Raw genomic sequence first — 16,258 nt, forward strand, 5'->3', positions numbered from 1 at the left:
CTGCTAAGAATGAGCCAGCAAGAGAAGCATATGGGAAGATAGAGGCTTGCAGGAGCAGCTAGCAAAGAGCAAGGTACAAATTCCTGGAGAAGGAAAAGTTGAAGAGACCTATATCTGGGATCTTTTGTGGGGACTAAAGCAGCAATCAGATAATGTGTCAGCCACCCTGCTTGAATGGTATGATGACAGAGGTGCACTGACATGCTGGCTAGAGGAAATAGTCTTAGCACAAACAGCACAGAGGACATACAGAGGCGATGCATTGGGGATGGGAGGGGACACATGCCCCCCTCCCAATTTGCTGCTTGGCTTGTACTGAGCATGCTCAATAACACTGCTGAAGCCGGCTGCCCCTCCCCCCATGCTATCGGCAGGCACTGGTCATCTCTGATCATGTGCATGAAAAGAGGGAAGGGGGTTTATTCTTGTCCATGAAAGTCTAAAGTCTCATGATAAGCATCAGCACTTTACATTATTAAATCCAATTCCAGGCTTTTCCCACACTTCCTGCTTACTTACATACTTTTAATGTGTCCCTGCCGACTACTGTTTCTCACATACTTTGGAATGCAAGATATTGCAATACATCTGCACGTGCACACATACACGGTTCCCATTAATCCAAGTTGGGGGTCACTTGCATAAAGTAAGAGAAAACCTGTAATATATGCAAATTAGATGACTTTGCTGGAAAATAATGAAAAATAACTAAACTTAAGTGGATGTACATCTCTGTAAAACCTGTTCTATAATCTTTTCATTTTTTGTTTTTATTTACATTTGATATTCATTCTGATGTGATAAAATATTGTAATACTTTTTCAGCTTTAAAAGCAAACTCATAAAATCCACTTTTTTGACTACTTTAATAGGATTACTGAATTCTGCCAATGACTAATGAATATAATGCCTTGTAATTTTATATTTGATTCCACAGGTGTGATTTTAATGGATGTAGTGCACAGGATCACTAAGCTGCTTGTACAGGAAAGTATTTTAAATTAATGTCCTTGGAAGTAATTTAAACAGAAAAGAGAAAGCACTGGAGTTGTGAAAATAAACTCTCTAAAGTCAATCTTCCATATGCAGCACAAAAGAGCAGTAAAGACTACATATGCCTAACCCAAAATAAATTGTCATATGAAATACATGGTAGCGTAAATTGCAACAAATGCACATCTTTTGGTGTTTATAATTGTTTTAAGGTGATGAAATTTTGTAAACAATTGTCTGTTCCTGAAGAGAGGATTTTAAGCAACCAGCTAGAAGCATATTGTTAATTACACATGGGCTATGTGCTAATTATCTACAATTAATAGGGCTAGCTCAATTTATCATGTTCTTAAGAAAGTGAGATTCAGGTGGTCAGAAATTTATGAGGAAAACCATTTACAATATCAGCTTTTCTTTTAAACAAAATAGATACGCACACTGTAATTTGCATAGCAACAATTTTCTCTATCGCGCAACATATTTTCATAGCTCTTCCACTGGGACAAAAACCAAAACACAAGAAAAAAACATGTTCACGTAAATGCAGAGCTTCAAAAATGATGAAGACAATTTTACCTGTAGAAGCTTCCACCTTGTGTTCAGGTCTTCCAGGCAGTTGAGATTATATGGAGAAAGCTGTATATCAGAGGAGGTGAACTGGTGAGCAAGGTCATTGACATGATTCACATTTTCTTTAATGGGTGCAATTTCTGCTCGGTAAACCTGTGTGAATGAAACATAAACAGTATGTTTATATAAACAATAATCACCGAAGTTATTGTCTTCACTATTTGATAATTGACCATGAGGGAGATTCTGGCAATTTTTTAAAACTGAAAAATGTAGATTCAGGTCAACAGAAAACATTTTGAAAGTTCGTGTTGAATTCCACTGAATTATTTCAGACTGATAAAAAAACAAAACAAAAAACCCCCTCAACTAAATGTTTAGTTTTGATTTTTTAAAATGAAATGTTTTGATATTTTTATTTGAAATAACTTTGTTTTGAATTTTACCTCCATTGTATTTTTTAAAAGGTGAAAAACCCTTAAAAATGAAACACTTTCATTCAACTCCAAACTACTATCTGTTTTTTCCCCTTCACACATTTTGGTTTAGCCAGAGAACTGAAAAATCAGTGACAGGTTTCAGAGTAACAGCCGTGTTAGTCTGTATTCGCAAAAAGAAAAGGAGTACTTGTGGCACCTTAGAGACTAACCAATTTATTTGAGCATAAGCTTTCGTGAGCTACAGCTCACTTCATCGGATGCATACTGTGGAAAGTATAGAAGATCTTTTTATACACACAAAGCATGAAAAAAATGGGTGTTTACCACTACAAAAGTTTTCTCTCCCCCCACCCCACTCTCCTGCTAGTAATAGCTTATCTAAAGTGATCACACTCCTTACAATGTGTACGATAATCAAGTTGGGCCATTTCCAGCACAAATCCAGGTCCCCCCCCCCCCCACACACAAACCCACTCTCCTGTTGGTAATAGCTTATCTAAAGTGATCACTATCCTTACAATGTGTGTGATAATCAAGGTGGGCCATTTCCAGCAAAAATCCAGGGTTAAACAAGAACTTCTGGGGGGAAGAGGGGTAGGAAAAAACAAGAGGAAATAGGTTACCTTGCATAATGACTTAGCCACTCCCAGTCTCTATTCAAGCCTAAGGTAATTGTATCCAATTTGCAAATGAATTCCAATTCAACAGTCTCTCGCTGGAGTCTGGTTTTGAAGTTTTTTTGTTGTAATATCGCAACTTTCATGTCTGTAATCGCGTGACCAGAGAGATTGAAGTGTTCTCCGACTGGTTTATGAATGTTATAATTCTTGACATCTGATTTGTGTCCATTTATTCTTTTATGTAGAGACTGTCCAGTTTGACCAATGTACATGGCAGAGGGGCATTGCTGGCACACGATGGCATATATCACATTGGTGGATGTGCAGGTGAACGAGCCTCTGATAGTGTGGCTGATGTTATTAGGCCCTGTGATGGTGTCCCCTGAATAGATATGTGGGCACAGTTGGCAACGGGCTTTGTTGCAAGGATAGGTTCCTGGGTTAGTGGTTCTGTTGTGTGGTATGTGGTTGCTGGTGAGTATTTGCTTCAGGTTGGGGGGCTGTCTGTAGGCAAGGACCTGCCTGTCTCCCAAGATTTGTGAGAGTGTTGGGTCATCCTTCAGGATAGGTTCTAGATCCTTAATAATGCATTGGAGGGGTTTTAGTTGGGGGCTGAAGGTGACGGTTAGTGGCGTTCTGTTATTCTCTTTGTTAGGCCTGTCCTGTAGTAGGTGACTTCTGGGAACTCTTCTGGCTCTATCAATCTGTTTCTTTACTTCTGCAGGTGGGTACTGTAGTTGTAAGAATGCTTGATAGAGATCTTGTAGGTGTTTGTTTCTGTCTGAGGGGTTGGAGCAAATGCGGTTGTATCGCAGAGCTTGGCTGTAGACGATGGATCGTGTGGTGTGGTCAGGGTGAAAGCTGGAGGCATGTAGGTAGGAATAGCGGTCGGTAGGTTTCCGGTATAGGGTGGTGTTTATGTGACCATCGTTTATTAGCACTGTAGTGTCCAGGAAGTGGATCTCTTGTGTGGACTGGACCAGGCTGAGGTTGATGGTGGGATGGAAATTGTTGAAATCATGGTGGAATTCTTCAAGGGCTTCTTTTCCATGGGTCCAGATGATGACGATGTCATCAATATAGCGCAAGTAGAGTAGGGGCGTTAGGGGACGAGAGCTGAGGAAGCGTTGTTCTAAGTCAGCCATAAAAATGTTGGCATACTGTGGGGCCATGCGGGTACCCATAGCAGTGCCGCTGATTTGAAGGTATACATTGTCCCCAAATGTAAAATAGTTATGGGTAAGGACAAAGTCACAAAGTTCAGCCACCAGGTTAGCCGTGACATCATCGGGGATAGTGTTCTTGACGGCTTGTAGTCCATCTTTGTGTGGAATGTTGGTGTAGAGGGCTTCTACATCCATAGTGAAAAGAAAAGGAGTACTTGTCGCACCTTAGAGACTAACCAATTTATCTGAGCATAAGCTTCCGTGCATCGGATGCATCCGATGAAGTGAGCTGTAGCTCACGAAAGCTTACGCTCAAATAAATTGGTTAGTCTCTAAGGTGCCACAAGTACTCCTTTTCTTTTTGCGAATACAGACTAACACGGCTGTTACTCTACATCCATAGTGGCCAGGATGGTGTTATCAGGAAGATCACTGACGGATTGTAGTTTCCTCAGGAAGTCAGTGGTGTCTCGAAGGTAGCTGGGAGTGCTGGTAGCGTAGGGCCTGAGGAGGGAGTCTACATAGCCAGACAATCCTGCTGTCAGGGTGCCAATGCCTGAGATGATGGGGCGCCCAGGAAATCCTATAGTTTCCACAGTATGCATCTGATGAAGTGAGCTGTAGCTCATGAAAGCTTATGCTCAAATAAATTGGTTAGTCTCTAAGGTGCCACAAGTACTCCTTTTTTTTGAAAAATCAGTAATTCACATAGCTCTAGTTCTGAGCCCCAAACGGAAAGGAAGGAACATACTGATCATGAATATCCACATTCTTTTTATATAGCATGGCCTTCATTGTGCCTTCTGGGCACAACTTGCATTTGAGTGGTTGCATGTTCAGCAGGATCATCAAGGAAAATTTTGGCCAGCTCAGCCAGATTTTCTCCTTGGGCTCCCAAGGGAGCATTCACTTTAGCAGCTGTTTCCTGACCCTTTAAATATGTGTAGCATTTGTCCCCTATTGTGGTGGGTCAGTATGTTTCAGCCTTAGCCCTCTGGAGGCGATATTGCTGCCGGTGATATCAACACGGAGCAACAGCTCTGTGCCCTAGTGGGGAAATCCTGGCCACACTGAAGTCAATGGCAAAACTCCCACTGACTTCAACAGAGCCATGATTTAGTCCAATGTGCCAGAAGCATGTAAAGCAGGGATCGGCAACCTTTGGCACGCAGCCTGCTAGGGAAGCCCCCTGGCGGGCCAGGCCAGTTTCTTTAGCTGCTGCGTCCGCAAATTCGGCCAATCGCAGCTCCCACTGGCCAAGGTTATTCACCTCACCCTTTCACAAGTCCGACACCAGGGAAACTCCAATCATTTCATTGGAGTTACTCCTGATTTATACTATTATTAGTTGAGAGAATCCAGCTCGTGGTGTGGCGATGGGGGCAGAATTTGGCACTTGCAGTCAGATCTTGCAAAGGCTTCCATATGTGCTTAACTTAAGCACGTGAGGAAAAAAAATGAGGCCAGTAAGGCTTTAAGTAAAAGACAGGCATATGTCTTTGCAGGATTAGGGTCTTAGTGAATATAGATATGCGAAGTGAATATTGGCATACATATTATTTCATGTGCAGTAAACTATATATAACTATCTGTTTCATTTAGTTACTGATAAAAATAGTCCACATAATATTTTATATATGAAATATTTTTTAATAAATGCCCCATCCCTTCCAGCCCCCAAAATCCAGAAAATAAATTCAGTGCTAGCAACTTGATATCTTGAGAGATATCAATAGAGCATGTGGAGGGGAGAAAAAAAAGTTTGATAAAAAAAATCGGTTTCAAGCATCCCTGGGGGAATATTACAATAAACTACGAAAATAAGGAAAAAAAAACCCTCTGAAAAATACTTTTACGACATCCTTTCAAGACTTCAGAGGTTCAAGACAATATACTATGAGCTAATGCCATGCTATGTTCATGCACTCAAGAAGATGATTGATTTGCTTCATTTGTATTAATATTCCTACATGAAAACAGCTACAGATTTCATTTTCTACTTTTATTTGCAGAATTTAAATGTTTTTTCATTGTTCACTGGACTGAACTTTTAACTCCCCCCCCCCCCCCCCTCCATTTCACTACTCTGCCAATAAAATTCAGGCCATTTCATTGATCAAACAGAAAAGAGAAATAGAGTGAATGGAAGTATGGGCACATAATTCAAATAAGCACTTCTATTTCCAGTTTGTTTATACTGATTTAACACACAATTTGGAAAAAAGAAGATTCTGTTCTCCTGCAAACATGTTCCGGACCTCTCTTGGTAAGTGACTGAAAGTCATCGTTTGAAAACTAGCAATAGTATAATTTTATAGTATTAATGGTATTAATTTTATTCTTAAATCCTTGTAGCCATATTTGGACCTTCCAAATTACATTGCTTATAGTGAAAAATTGCACCTTTTATCCAAACCTCTGGTCATCCAACTTAATTGTGTGTCTCCTATTCCATTCAGTTATATAGGGTTCTAATGTTGGTTACTGTGAATAAGTTACAAACTTCAGTTAGGACAGGAAAATAGAACTACCATTTTAATTGTTCAGGGCTGAATTAAATGGGAAATCTAGATTATCGATTCTCAATCTGTAAACTTCATTCTTTTGTGTGTCAAACTCTGAGGTGAATGAAGCTCTTACCACATCCATTGTAGCCAATTCAGCATCTCTCAGGACTGAAAACATACCTACCCAATCTAACATCATAAAAAAGTCCAATAATCATTTTAATGGATGTACTATGTATGCAGAAATTTATATTGACAAAGCATATGAGAATTCTCATACGTGACCTTTTTGCAAAAAAGCAAGATTTAGTAAATTAAGTTGAATTTACTTAATAAATAAGTAGATAATAGTCCACATAAAGTTTGCACACATATGAACTAAGGACAAACCTTTGAACTCTGTAGTCTTTGTAAACTTTTTTCCAGTTAATCTTATGTACATGTTCATTCAGCATTAATAAAATATTAATTGAAAAACATCAGCACCCTAAATTGCCTCTAGATTCCCTGGGGCATAAGGACCTGATCCTGCACTATTGAAGACAATGGGATTTTTGCCATTATATTTAATGGAAGAAGGATCAGATCTTAACTGAAGAAAGTAGTTTACGCAAACCAGTTAAGCATATTCTTACTTTTAAGCATGTGCTTAAATCCCAATTTGGCTTGAGAACGTGTTTCAGGGCTTTGCTGACCTGGGGCATAACTGAATAAGTTCAGATATTTAGATACTGGTCTTTATTTCTATATGTGCAAAATTGCACTTGTAATTATTTGCCTCTAAAATTGGCTCAGAAATATTGGGCCCAATTGAAAGTGACATAAATGGTCACACTGGGTTTGTCTAGATTAAGAAGAGGCTGAGGAAATTTTGAGATTAGCTAGTATGTGTTAGTGACCTAACCATGACCTCTTATTCTTATCTAGACAAACCAGTTGATAAGATGAAATAAGTGTAAGAAGGTGTTTTTTTTTATATGTTGAAAGGGCTGAAATGTGGATGTGTAGCAGGAAAAGCAACCAAGGCATAAGGAGGATGTAGAATGGCCTAAGATAAGGCATATCTACACCCTTCCTCCCTGCACACAATTTATTTTATATTTCACCCTTCTAATAGTTGCTTTTCCTACTACAACCTCATTCTTCTGCATGTGAATTACACTGATTTATGCTTACTATGCTGATTTTTCAATACGTCCCTCTGAAATCAATTATTAATGTATTTTTATTAAAATTTCTATTAACTTGATACAGACACAGCAACTTAAAACAAAAACCAAAAAAAAAACAACCAAAACGCTTATTCAATGCTCTATTGATATATAATTAACCCAAATCATTTTCTAAATAAAAAAGCAAGAGAGAAAAAGAAAAGTTTGTCCATATTACGATCTGAACTCCATAGGACATTGTATTATTTCAAAAACCAAGTTAAGCAAGATACATTATTAGTGATAACTTGTCTACTTCTCCTAGAGTACATAAACCCACAACTATGGGCTTGTCCAGAGACTGAAGCTGTGACATTGTAGCACCATAGTGTAGACACTTTCTATATTGAAAGGAGGATTTAATTTTTGCCTCTGTAGTTAATCCACCCCATTGAGAAGCAGAAGCTAAATCGATGTAAGAATTCTTCCACTGACCTAATGGTGTCTATGCTGGGATGTAGGTAAGCTTAAGTACATCTCTGAGGGGTAGCTAGGTTAACCTAAATTTTAAGCATAGACCAGGTCTGAGATGTTTTAGCTGTGGAATGAGAGGAAGTTAGCTCTAATTCTGTTTTGTTTAAAATAATTATTTTAAAGTTTAGTCTTTTTTTGTACTGAAACTACTTTTATAACTATATCACATTTACATATATATAGGCTGATCAACACATCCTCTCTCCAAATTTGGTTTCCTTTAATTATAAAATGTTTATAATCAGCTACACCATACTTCAAAGAGAAACCCAATAAAGAATTAACTTGACATAGATTTAAAAGCAAACGGACCCTCAGCTTGGAAGCCTCAAGATGATGGAAGTTGATATAACTGTGATTACACTTTGATTCATCAATTCCCTTCAGTTTTCTCATGCCTTCATATTTCTTTCATTTACTATTTCCCCTTTAATGAAAAAAGGCAGTGTACATATTTTTACAGAAGAAAGATTTAAAGAATTGTAACAAGCTCCTTTTTCAAGAACAAAACAAAAAACCAAACTAAGGGCCCTCTGACATACATATACACATATTGAGCAGTATTATACTATACAAACAGTCCCAATGAAATCAATGAAACTACTCAAGATGTAAATTACTCCTCAGTGTGAGCAACGATGGGAACATCAGTCCCCAAATTATTTTCATTATGAATGGAGAGCTGGGTGCATTTTGAAGAAGCCTTATTGAGGGTGCCCCAACAAACCATCCTGATGTGCAGAAAGAACAGCAAATATGGCAGGCGACCAGCTTGGCAGAGAAATAACAGAGAAATCTTTGGTGAGCTTAAACACAAAAAGGAAGCTTACAAGATGTGGAAACTTGGACAGATGACTAGGGAGGAGTATAAAAATATTGCTGGAGCATGCAGGGGTGTAATCAGGAAGGCCAAAGCACAATTGGAGTTGCAGGTAGTAAGGGATGTGAAGGGTAACAAGAACAGTTTCTACAGGTATGTTAACAACAAGAAGGTGATCAGGGAAAGTGTAGGATGCTTACTGAATGGGGGAGGCAACCTAGTGACAGATGATGTGGAAAAAGCTGAAGTATTCAATGCTTTTTTTGCCTCCGTCTTCACAGACAAGGCCAGCTCCCAGACTGCTGCACTGGGCAGCACAGTCTGGGGAGGAGGTGAGCAGCCCTCAGTGGTGAAAGAACAGGTTAAGGACTATTTAGAAAAGCTGGACATGCACAAGTCCATGGGGCCGGATGCACTGCATCCGAGAGTGCTGACAGAGTTGGCTGATGTGATTGCAGAGCCATTGGCCATTACCTTTGAAAACTTGTGGTGATCCGGGGAGGTCCCAGACGATTGGAAAAAGGCAAATATAGTGCCCATCTTTAAAAAAGGGAAGAAGGAGAATCAGAGGACTACAGACCGGTCAACCTCACCTCAGTACCTGGAAAGTCATGGTTAGGTCCTCAAGGAATCCATTTTGAAGCACTTGGAGGAGAGGAAGGTGATCAGGAACAGTCAACATGGATTCACCAAGGACAAGTCTTGCCTGACTAACCTGATTGCCTTCTATGATGGGAAAAGCAGTGGACATGATATACCTTGACTTTAGCAAAGCTTTTGATATGGTCTCCCACCATATTCTTGCTAGCAAGTTAAAGTAGTATGGATTGGATGAATGGACTATAAGGTGGATAGAAAGCTGGCTAGATTATTGGGCTCAATGGGTAGTGATCAAGGGCTCGATGTCTAGTTGGTAGCTGGTATCAAGCGGAGTGCCCCTGGGGCTGGTTTTTTTTTTTCAAAATCTTCATTAATTATCTGGATGATGGGATGGATTGCACCCTCAGCAAGTTCGCGGATGACACTAAGCTGTGGAGAGAGGTAGATATGCTGGGGGGTAGGGATAAGGTCAAGAGTGACCTAGACAAATTGGAGGATTGGGCCAAAAGAAATCTGATGAGGTTCAACAAGGACAAGTGCAGAGCCCTGCACTTAGGATGGAAGAATCCCATACACTGCTACAGGCTGGGGACATGGCTAAGTGGCAGTTCTGCAGAAAAGGACCTGGGGATTACAGTGAACAAGACACTGGATATGAGTCAACAGTGTGCCCTTCTTGCCAAGAAGGCTAACGGCATATTGGGCTGCATTAGTAGGAACACTGCCAGCAGATCGAGGAAAGTGATTATTCCCCTCTCTTCGGCACTGGTAAGGCCACATCTGGAGTATTGTATTCAGTTTTGCCCCCCCACTACAGAAAGGATGTGGACAAATTGGAGACAGTCCAGCGGAGGGCAGTGAAAATGACTGGGGGGCTGGGGCACATGACTTATGAGGAGAGGCTTAGGGAACTGGGCTTATTTAGGCTGCAGAAGAGAAGAGTGAGGGGGGATTTGATAGCAGCCTTCAACTACCTGAAGAAGGGGGGTTCCAAAGAGGATGGACCTTGACTGTTCTCAGGCAGATGACAGAACAAGGAGCAATGGTCTCAAGTTGCAGTGGGAGAGGTCTAGGTTGGATATTAGGAAACAGTATTTCACTAGAAGGGTGGTGAAGCACTGGAATGGGTTACCTAGGGAGGTGCTGGAATCTCTTCCAACCCTACTCTTCCATTATTCTTCTATGATAATGGCCTTATGCAACTACAATTTGAACTATATCTGACACTCCAGACTATAGATTTGGGAAAGTGGATTTTAAGTGATCTCTACAGTTCTGTTTTGAAAACTCCTTGAGAAGTCAGCAAGCATGTCTGAAAGGGTGGAGGGGGGCGGTAAGGGGGAGGGGGTCTCAGAGCGTGGGCTCTGACCAGAGCCCAAATCTCTACACCGCAATATTTAGCCCTGTAGCTTGAGCTCCCAGGAACCCAAGTCAGCTGACCCAGGCTCTGAGACTCTGTGCCATGTTTTTTTTCCTGCAGTATAGATGTATGAAAAGACAAAAGACACACAGGTGATGCTGCCTAACCAAACCTTGGAACCAAGTACTTGAAGTGTATGGTACCTTGCAGGGTCTAGCACAAAATGTAATTTATATGTTAAACATAAAGAGCCATAAGTTCCCCTTCTACCAAAAACAACACAGAAGAGGAAAGTTTAGTCCAAAATATCTGTAGTTTAAAAGGTCAGTTTTGTAACAGCATCACTCGATCAATGCAGGATAAGTGCTGATATCGTGTACATCATCCAAATGAGAAAACAAGCATCTGCAAATGAAACTGCCAAAACTTTGCAGATTTCTGGCTATACAATGCCATTACCAACACACAGCTCTGGGCCTTCTGCCAAGCAGAGGAAGCATACAGTAGCTGGCTTTCTTGTCATGAGACTATTGGTTCCCCACCAGTAGTTACTTCTGTGTGACCTCTTGACAGGATGACTAACAAAGGTTAATGCTAATATGGCTAATGCCTGTTCAGCATTAAAAAGGCTGAAAAAATCAGCCAGCTCTATGACATTTTTCAAAGGCAACATAGCCTATTTCCTGAATCACAGCTCTTTATAAATCACCACACAATTTTTAAGCAGTTAGATATGAGACCGCAACCAATGCTTCTGCTGGCCTCTATAGGGTAGCTGGTAGTAACACAGCTCCCTGAAATAGCAGGTGCCAGCAGCTAAGTGGCACTTCTGGCTACAGTTAACAAGACAAGTTCACTATTCTGTATATCATACAACGAGGGCTCAATACTGATTGCACGTGTGGGTATGAATCTTGCAAAGTCAATAACACTTCATGAAGTTTATAGAAGATTATAATTTTGTATTTGTATAGCTCCTTTAATCCAAAGTATCCCAAAGCACTTTAGAAACTCAACATCTGTATACCCCAACTGTACAAAGAAATCATCCACTGCAGCCATCTTTGGGGGTGAAACACAACAGTGGTTTAACATTGTACATTTCTTCTATGCGATACCTTTGGACAGGAAGGTAAGAGAACTGTAAATACAAGGAGAATTATAGTAGGTTGAGTACAACATGGGTGATTTGAAATACAGGTGGGACACTAAGATTAGTACCACTATTCTGGGCTAGAATACCATTAATGGCCACAAATGGCTAGGACTATGATTTTACACTTCACCTGAAGGATGACGCTTCTGGCAACACTGCACTCACAGCTGTTCAACAGCAAGCATCATTCTGCAGTACTGAGAGTGCAACTTACTGAAGCACCAACACTCTACTTCCTAGAGCCCGCTAAGAAGAGATCCAATTATTTGTTTTTCCTTGGAAATCTCCCCTCCAAGTACTGACCTAGTCAAATCCTGCTTCCGTCCTAGGTATTTTTTCATATCTTTTGTGTCATCATTATTATGTTTCTAGTCCTGGTTCCAATGTATTAGGCACTTTCCAAACAGCTGGAATGGATGATCACTGCCCTAAGGAGCTCACAATCTAAAAACTGATAAACACGCAAGCAGATGGAGCTGAAGGGAGTAAGACATAGAGTTATGTTAAACACATACACAGACACACTATTAAAATAGGACAAGTAAATCACATCCAAATTATCCCTCAAATTTGCCATTGCCTATCACCATGTCAGATACCTGAATCAAGCCCTGAGTGTTGCGTACATTTGGAACAAGGTCATGCTGTGGGCTGGAGTACGGACAATGAATCTCACCTTTATGATGGTACTACACATTGTCAGTGTATCTGCAAATCTCATGTTTTTCTGCACATCTTGCAGATTAAATTGCTTTTGCTTTGACTATCCCCTTGAAAACCAGTGAGCGGCTCACCAAATATTTTTTCATAATAACAAACCTTTCAGTAAAAATCCTACAATTTGTTGAAAAATGAACACAGTTTTTGAAAATGTCCCTTTCCCCCATTGCTGCTATTTTTCCATGTGCTGTGTTCTGTTTCATTTTAATTAGCGGTCCCTAAAATATGGAAGAACACCGCACTCTTCTCTGGAACATTGCCCAGTGTTCAGCAGGCAGTCAAATATAAAGACCTAGATCCACCAAAGGGAGTTGGCATTTATTGACTACATAAAAAGGATATTTTTGTCCGTGTTTTATGAACAAGTTTTTTGAAATTTGAAAAGAAATTCATGAGTCACTTGGGTGGGAGTGGAAATAAATAGTAAATGAGCTTATTCAATAAGAATAGACTCTTTATATACTTGCCAGCTTTGGGGAGCTTCCATCATGAAGCCCTTGACTGGAAATGCAGGAGGTAATAGTAACTATACAATTCCCATTTTCAATTTCTTAACCCCTCTTTCCCGCAGCCACATGTGCATCAACTCGATAACCAGTCAAATACAGCGTTCATGAATCCAACTCAAATTATACAGTCAAGTCCCATTGTAACGTTTGATCCACTAGTGTTAGTGGAATTGTGTGGCTAAGTCCCCATGCCACTTGAAAATATATGCTGAAGAGGAAGCTATGGCATCTTCGCCAAGGAATGCTTGTTCCTCACACGCAGAGCTATATTAAAATAAAATGTTACCTTCGATATGTATTGAAAGGATAATGTTTTCTGCTATCTTGCATTGTCAATGCTATCTCAAAATTGTTTGCCTCTTATTATTTTAGGAACCAATTCAGGAAAGCATTCTTCTTCAAGACAACACTCATAATGTGCTTATGTGCTGCCCTGACTAGGGATGCTTAAATGCTTTCTCAAAGTAGGGGCCCAAATATCCAATTCTGCAGTTGGCGTGCAACTATCATGCCTAATGCTCTGTATATTTGCACAAAAAAATGGTAATGGGGATATTTGCTAAGCTCTCACACACCCCTCAGCAAGACCAGGGCTTACTGATAACCATCTTTTCCTGGAAAATTATATTAAAAAATTAACAGATGCAAATCTAATCATCACTGATTATTATTCATTATTGAAATGTTAATACATTATTGCTGATTCATAACATGAGTGGAAATGTAATCTTAGAAGAAAAGTTTGGATTCTTTTGTTAAAAGAAATTCAGTTTTCCCATTATTATTTTTAACTTCAGTTGCTGAAGACATACATAATTATCTACTACTTTTCTGGCAAGTTTTTGGAAAAGAAAAATATCTACGATCAGATTCATCTCTAGTGTAACTCCACTGAAGTCAGGAATTAATTCGGCCCCTAATGTATTCTTATATTATGTCTTTGCTTAAATTCACAAATTTAGGAGAACCCTGCAAGTTCACATTGCAGCAGTCATGATTTAAGTAGATCACAGGGTATTTCTACACCACAATAAAAGACCTGAGTCAAGGCTACAGCTGGCCTGGCTCAGCTGACTAGGGCTCATGGGATATGGGCTGCATGACTAAAAATTGCAGTGTAGACATTCAGGCTCAGGCTGGAGTCCTGGCTCTGAAACCCTGAGAGGGGGGAAGGTCTCAGAGGCTGGGCTCCAGCCTGACCCCAAATGTCTGCACTGCAATTTTTAGTTCCCAGCCTGAGCCCTGTGAGCCTGAGTCAACTAATCTGGGCTCTTTATTGCAGTGTAGATGTACCCACAGTGTCCCCTTTCTGCCAAGTGTATTTGCTATATGACCCTGAACCCACTGGAGCCAATGGCAAAGCTCCTGTTGAGTTAAAAAATGGAGAATCAGATTCTATTTATATTCTCATATACCTGCTTATGACGACACACACAATGCTTAAATATGTAGGTAGATATTCAGCAATAGCCGCTGCCCCTCCCCAGTCTCATACTGGAGATTGTGAATTACTCCTAACATACCTCAAATTTCCCCCACCAGCTCTGGGAAATGGGCCTCTCTCTCTCTCTGGATTCAGGTATGGCTGAGTGAAATTGTCATTGTTTAAACATTTTAAAATACCTGAATCTAAGTACTTTGTGGATTAATCTGTTTTTCCTCATTTTTGTACTGCACCAACTGTTCGAGCTATTATGTTTTTTCTTTAAAACTATGTAATTGGACCCTGAAAAACACTAGAAAATTAATCACAAAAAAAAGGTTTGTATTGATATCAACAGGTTATACAAAGGTTCGGAGATACTCTCCTTTCCAGGGGAGCTCATTTCTACAATTCAGACCCCAGAGAATCCTACTCTTCAAAAGGCACGAACTTTAGGCCCCTGTGATAACTATAGGCCAGTTTGTGCAACTCTTACTTTTACTGATGAACACTTACTGACACAAGAAGTCTTATATACTAATTTGTATAAGTGCTCAGCAACATGAGGAAAGGTTGCACAATCTAAGTCTCACAGTTTTTTCAGTCAGAGAAATCTGAATCGCCTCTGATAAAATATGTAGTGAAAATGAAGATAAGAGAATCAAACTGCAATTAAAAAGAGAGAAAAAGATTAATGGTTAATCATAAATTAGCAAGCGGTTGCTACTTTGGCTGTGTGGAAACGTTCAGAGATTAATCACTTATTTTTGTGGGTGGGTAATGTAGCTTTACATTACTGATGGATTTGTAGACACATTATAATTTCATAATCCTTGTTTCATAATTATACCATGATGAGTAATGTTACTTGCACTTCCACCTTAACCATACGTATGTGAACACAATGCTTACATTTATAAGGTCATCTTGCTTTCTTTTACCATAATAATTCAGGGCCTAATCCTGCAATTTCCATACCAAAGGAGTTAAGTGTTGTTATTACTCACATGAACTGCCAGTACATATACATATTCATCTGGTCCCCTACACATGAAACTGGTTCCCTCCCCACTCTGAACTTTAGGGTACAGATGTGGGGACCTGCATGAAAGATCCCCTAAGCTTATTTCTACCAGCTTAGGTTAAAACTTCCCCAAGGCACGAATTCTCCCTTGTACCTTGGATTAGGTAAATGCTGCCACCACCAAGTGATTTAAAAAGAATCAGGGAAAGGACCACTTGGAGTCCTATTCCCCCAAAATATCCCCACAAGCCCTACACCCCCCCTTTCTGGGGAAGTTTGAGAATAAACAAGATGAGCACAGACCAGCCTTGGGTTTTTCAGGACACTAAAAAAAAAACCCAATCAGATTCTTAAAAAAACAGAACTTTATTAGAAAGAAAAGAGGGTAAAAGAAGAACCTCTGTGAAATTAGAATGGGAGATAATCTAACAGAGCAATTAGATTCAAAACACAGAGAATTTCCCTCTAGGCAAAACCTTGAAGTACAAAAAGAAAAAAAACAGGAATACACATTCCCCTCAGCACAGAGAAAAACACAAGGCAAAACAAAAGATAATCTAACGCATTTTCTTGCTAAATACTTACTAACTCTATAGGACCATGGTTCCCAAACTTGTTCTGCTGCTTGTGCAGGGAAAGCCCCTGGCAGGCTGGGCTGGTTTGTT

At 39.9% G+C, this 16,258-nt stretch overlaps 1 protein-coding gene across 9 annotated transcripts in view; it reads right to left on the reverse strand.

Annotated features, from left to right (window-relative positions):
* Positions 1 to 16,258, reverse strand: part of DMD (dystrophin) — a 1,912,888-nt gene that overhangs the window by 234,960 nt on the left and 1,661,670 nt on the right. For all 9 annotated transcript variants that reach the window (XM_043538015.1, XM_043538014.1, XM_043538013.1 and 6 more), the window contains one exon: positions 1,570 to 1,716. In XM_043538015.1, the coding sequence (XP_043393950.1) occupies positions 1,570 to 1,716 (147 nt within the window). The remainder of the gene's footprint in view (positions 1 to 1,569; positions 1,717 to 16,258) is intronic.

Source organism: Chelonia mydas, chromosome 1 (genome assembly GCF_015237465.2).
Source record: "Chelonia mydas isolate rCheMyd1 chromosome 1, rCheMyd1.pri.v2, whole genome shotgun sequence".
In the NCBI taxonomy this organism is placed as follows: domain Eukaryota; kingdom Metazoa; phylum Chordata; order Testudines; family Cheloniidae; genus Chelonia; species Chelonia mydas.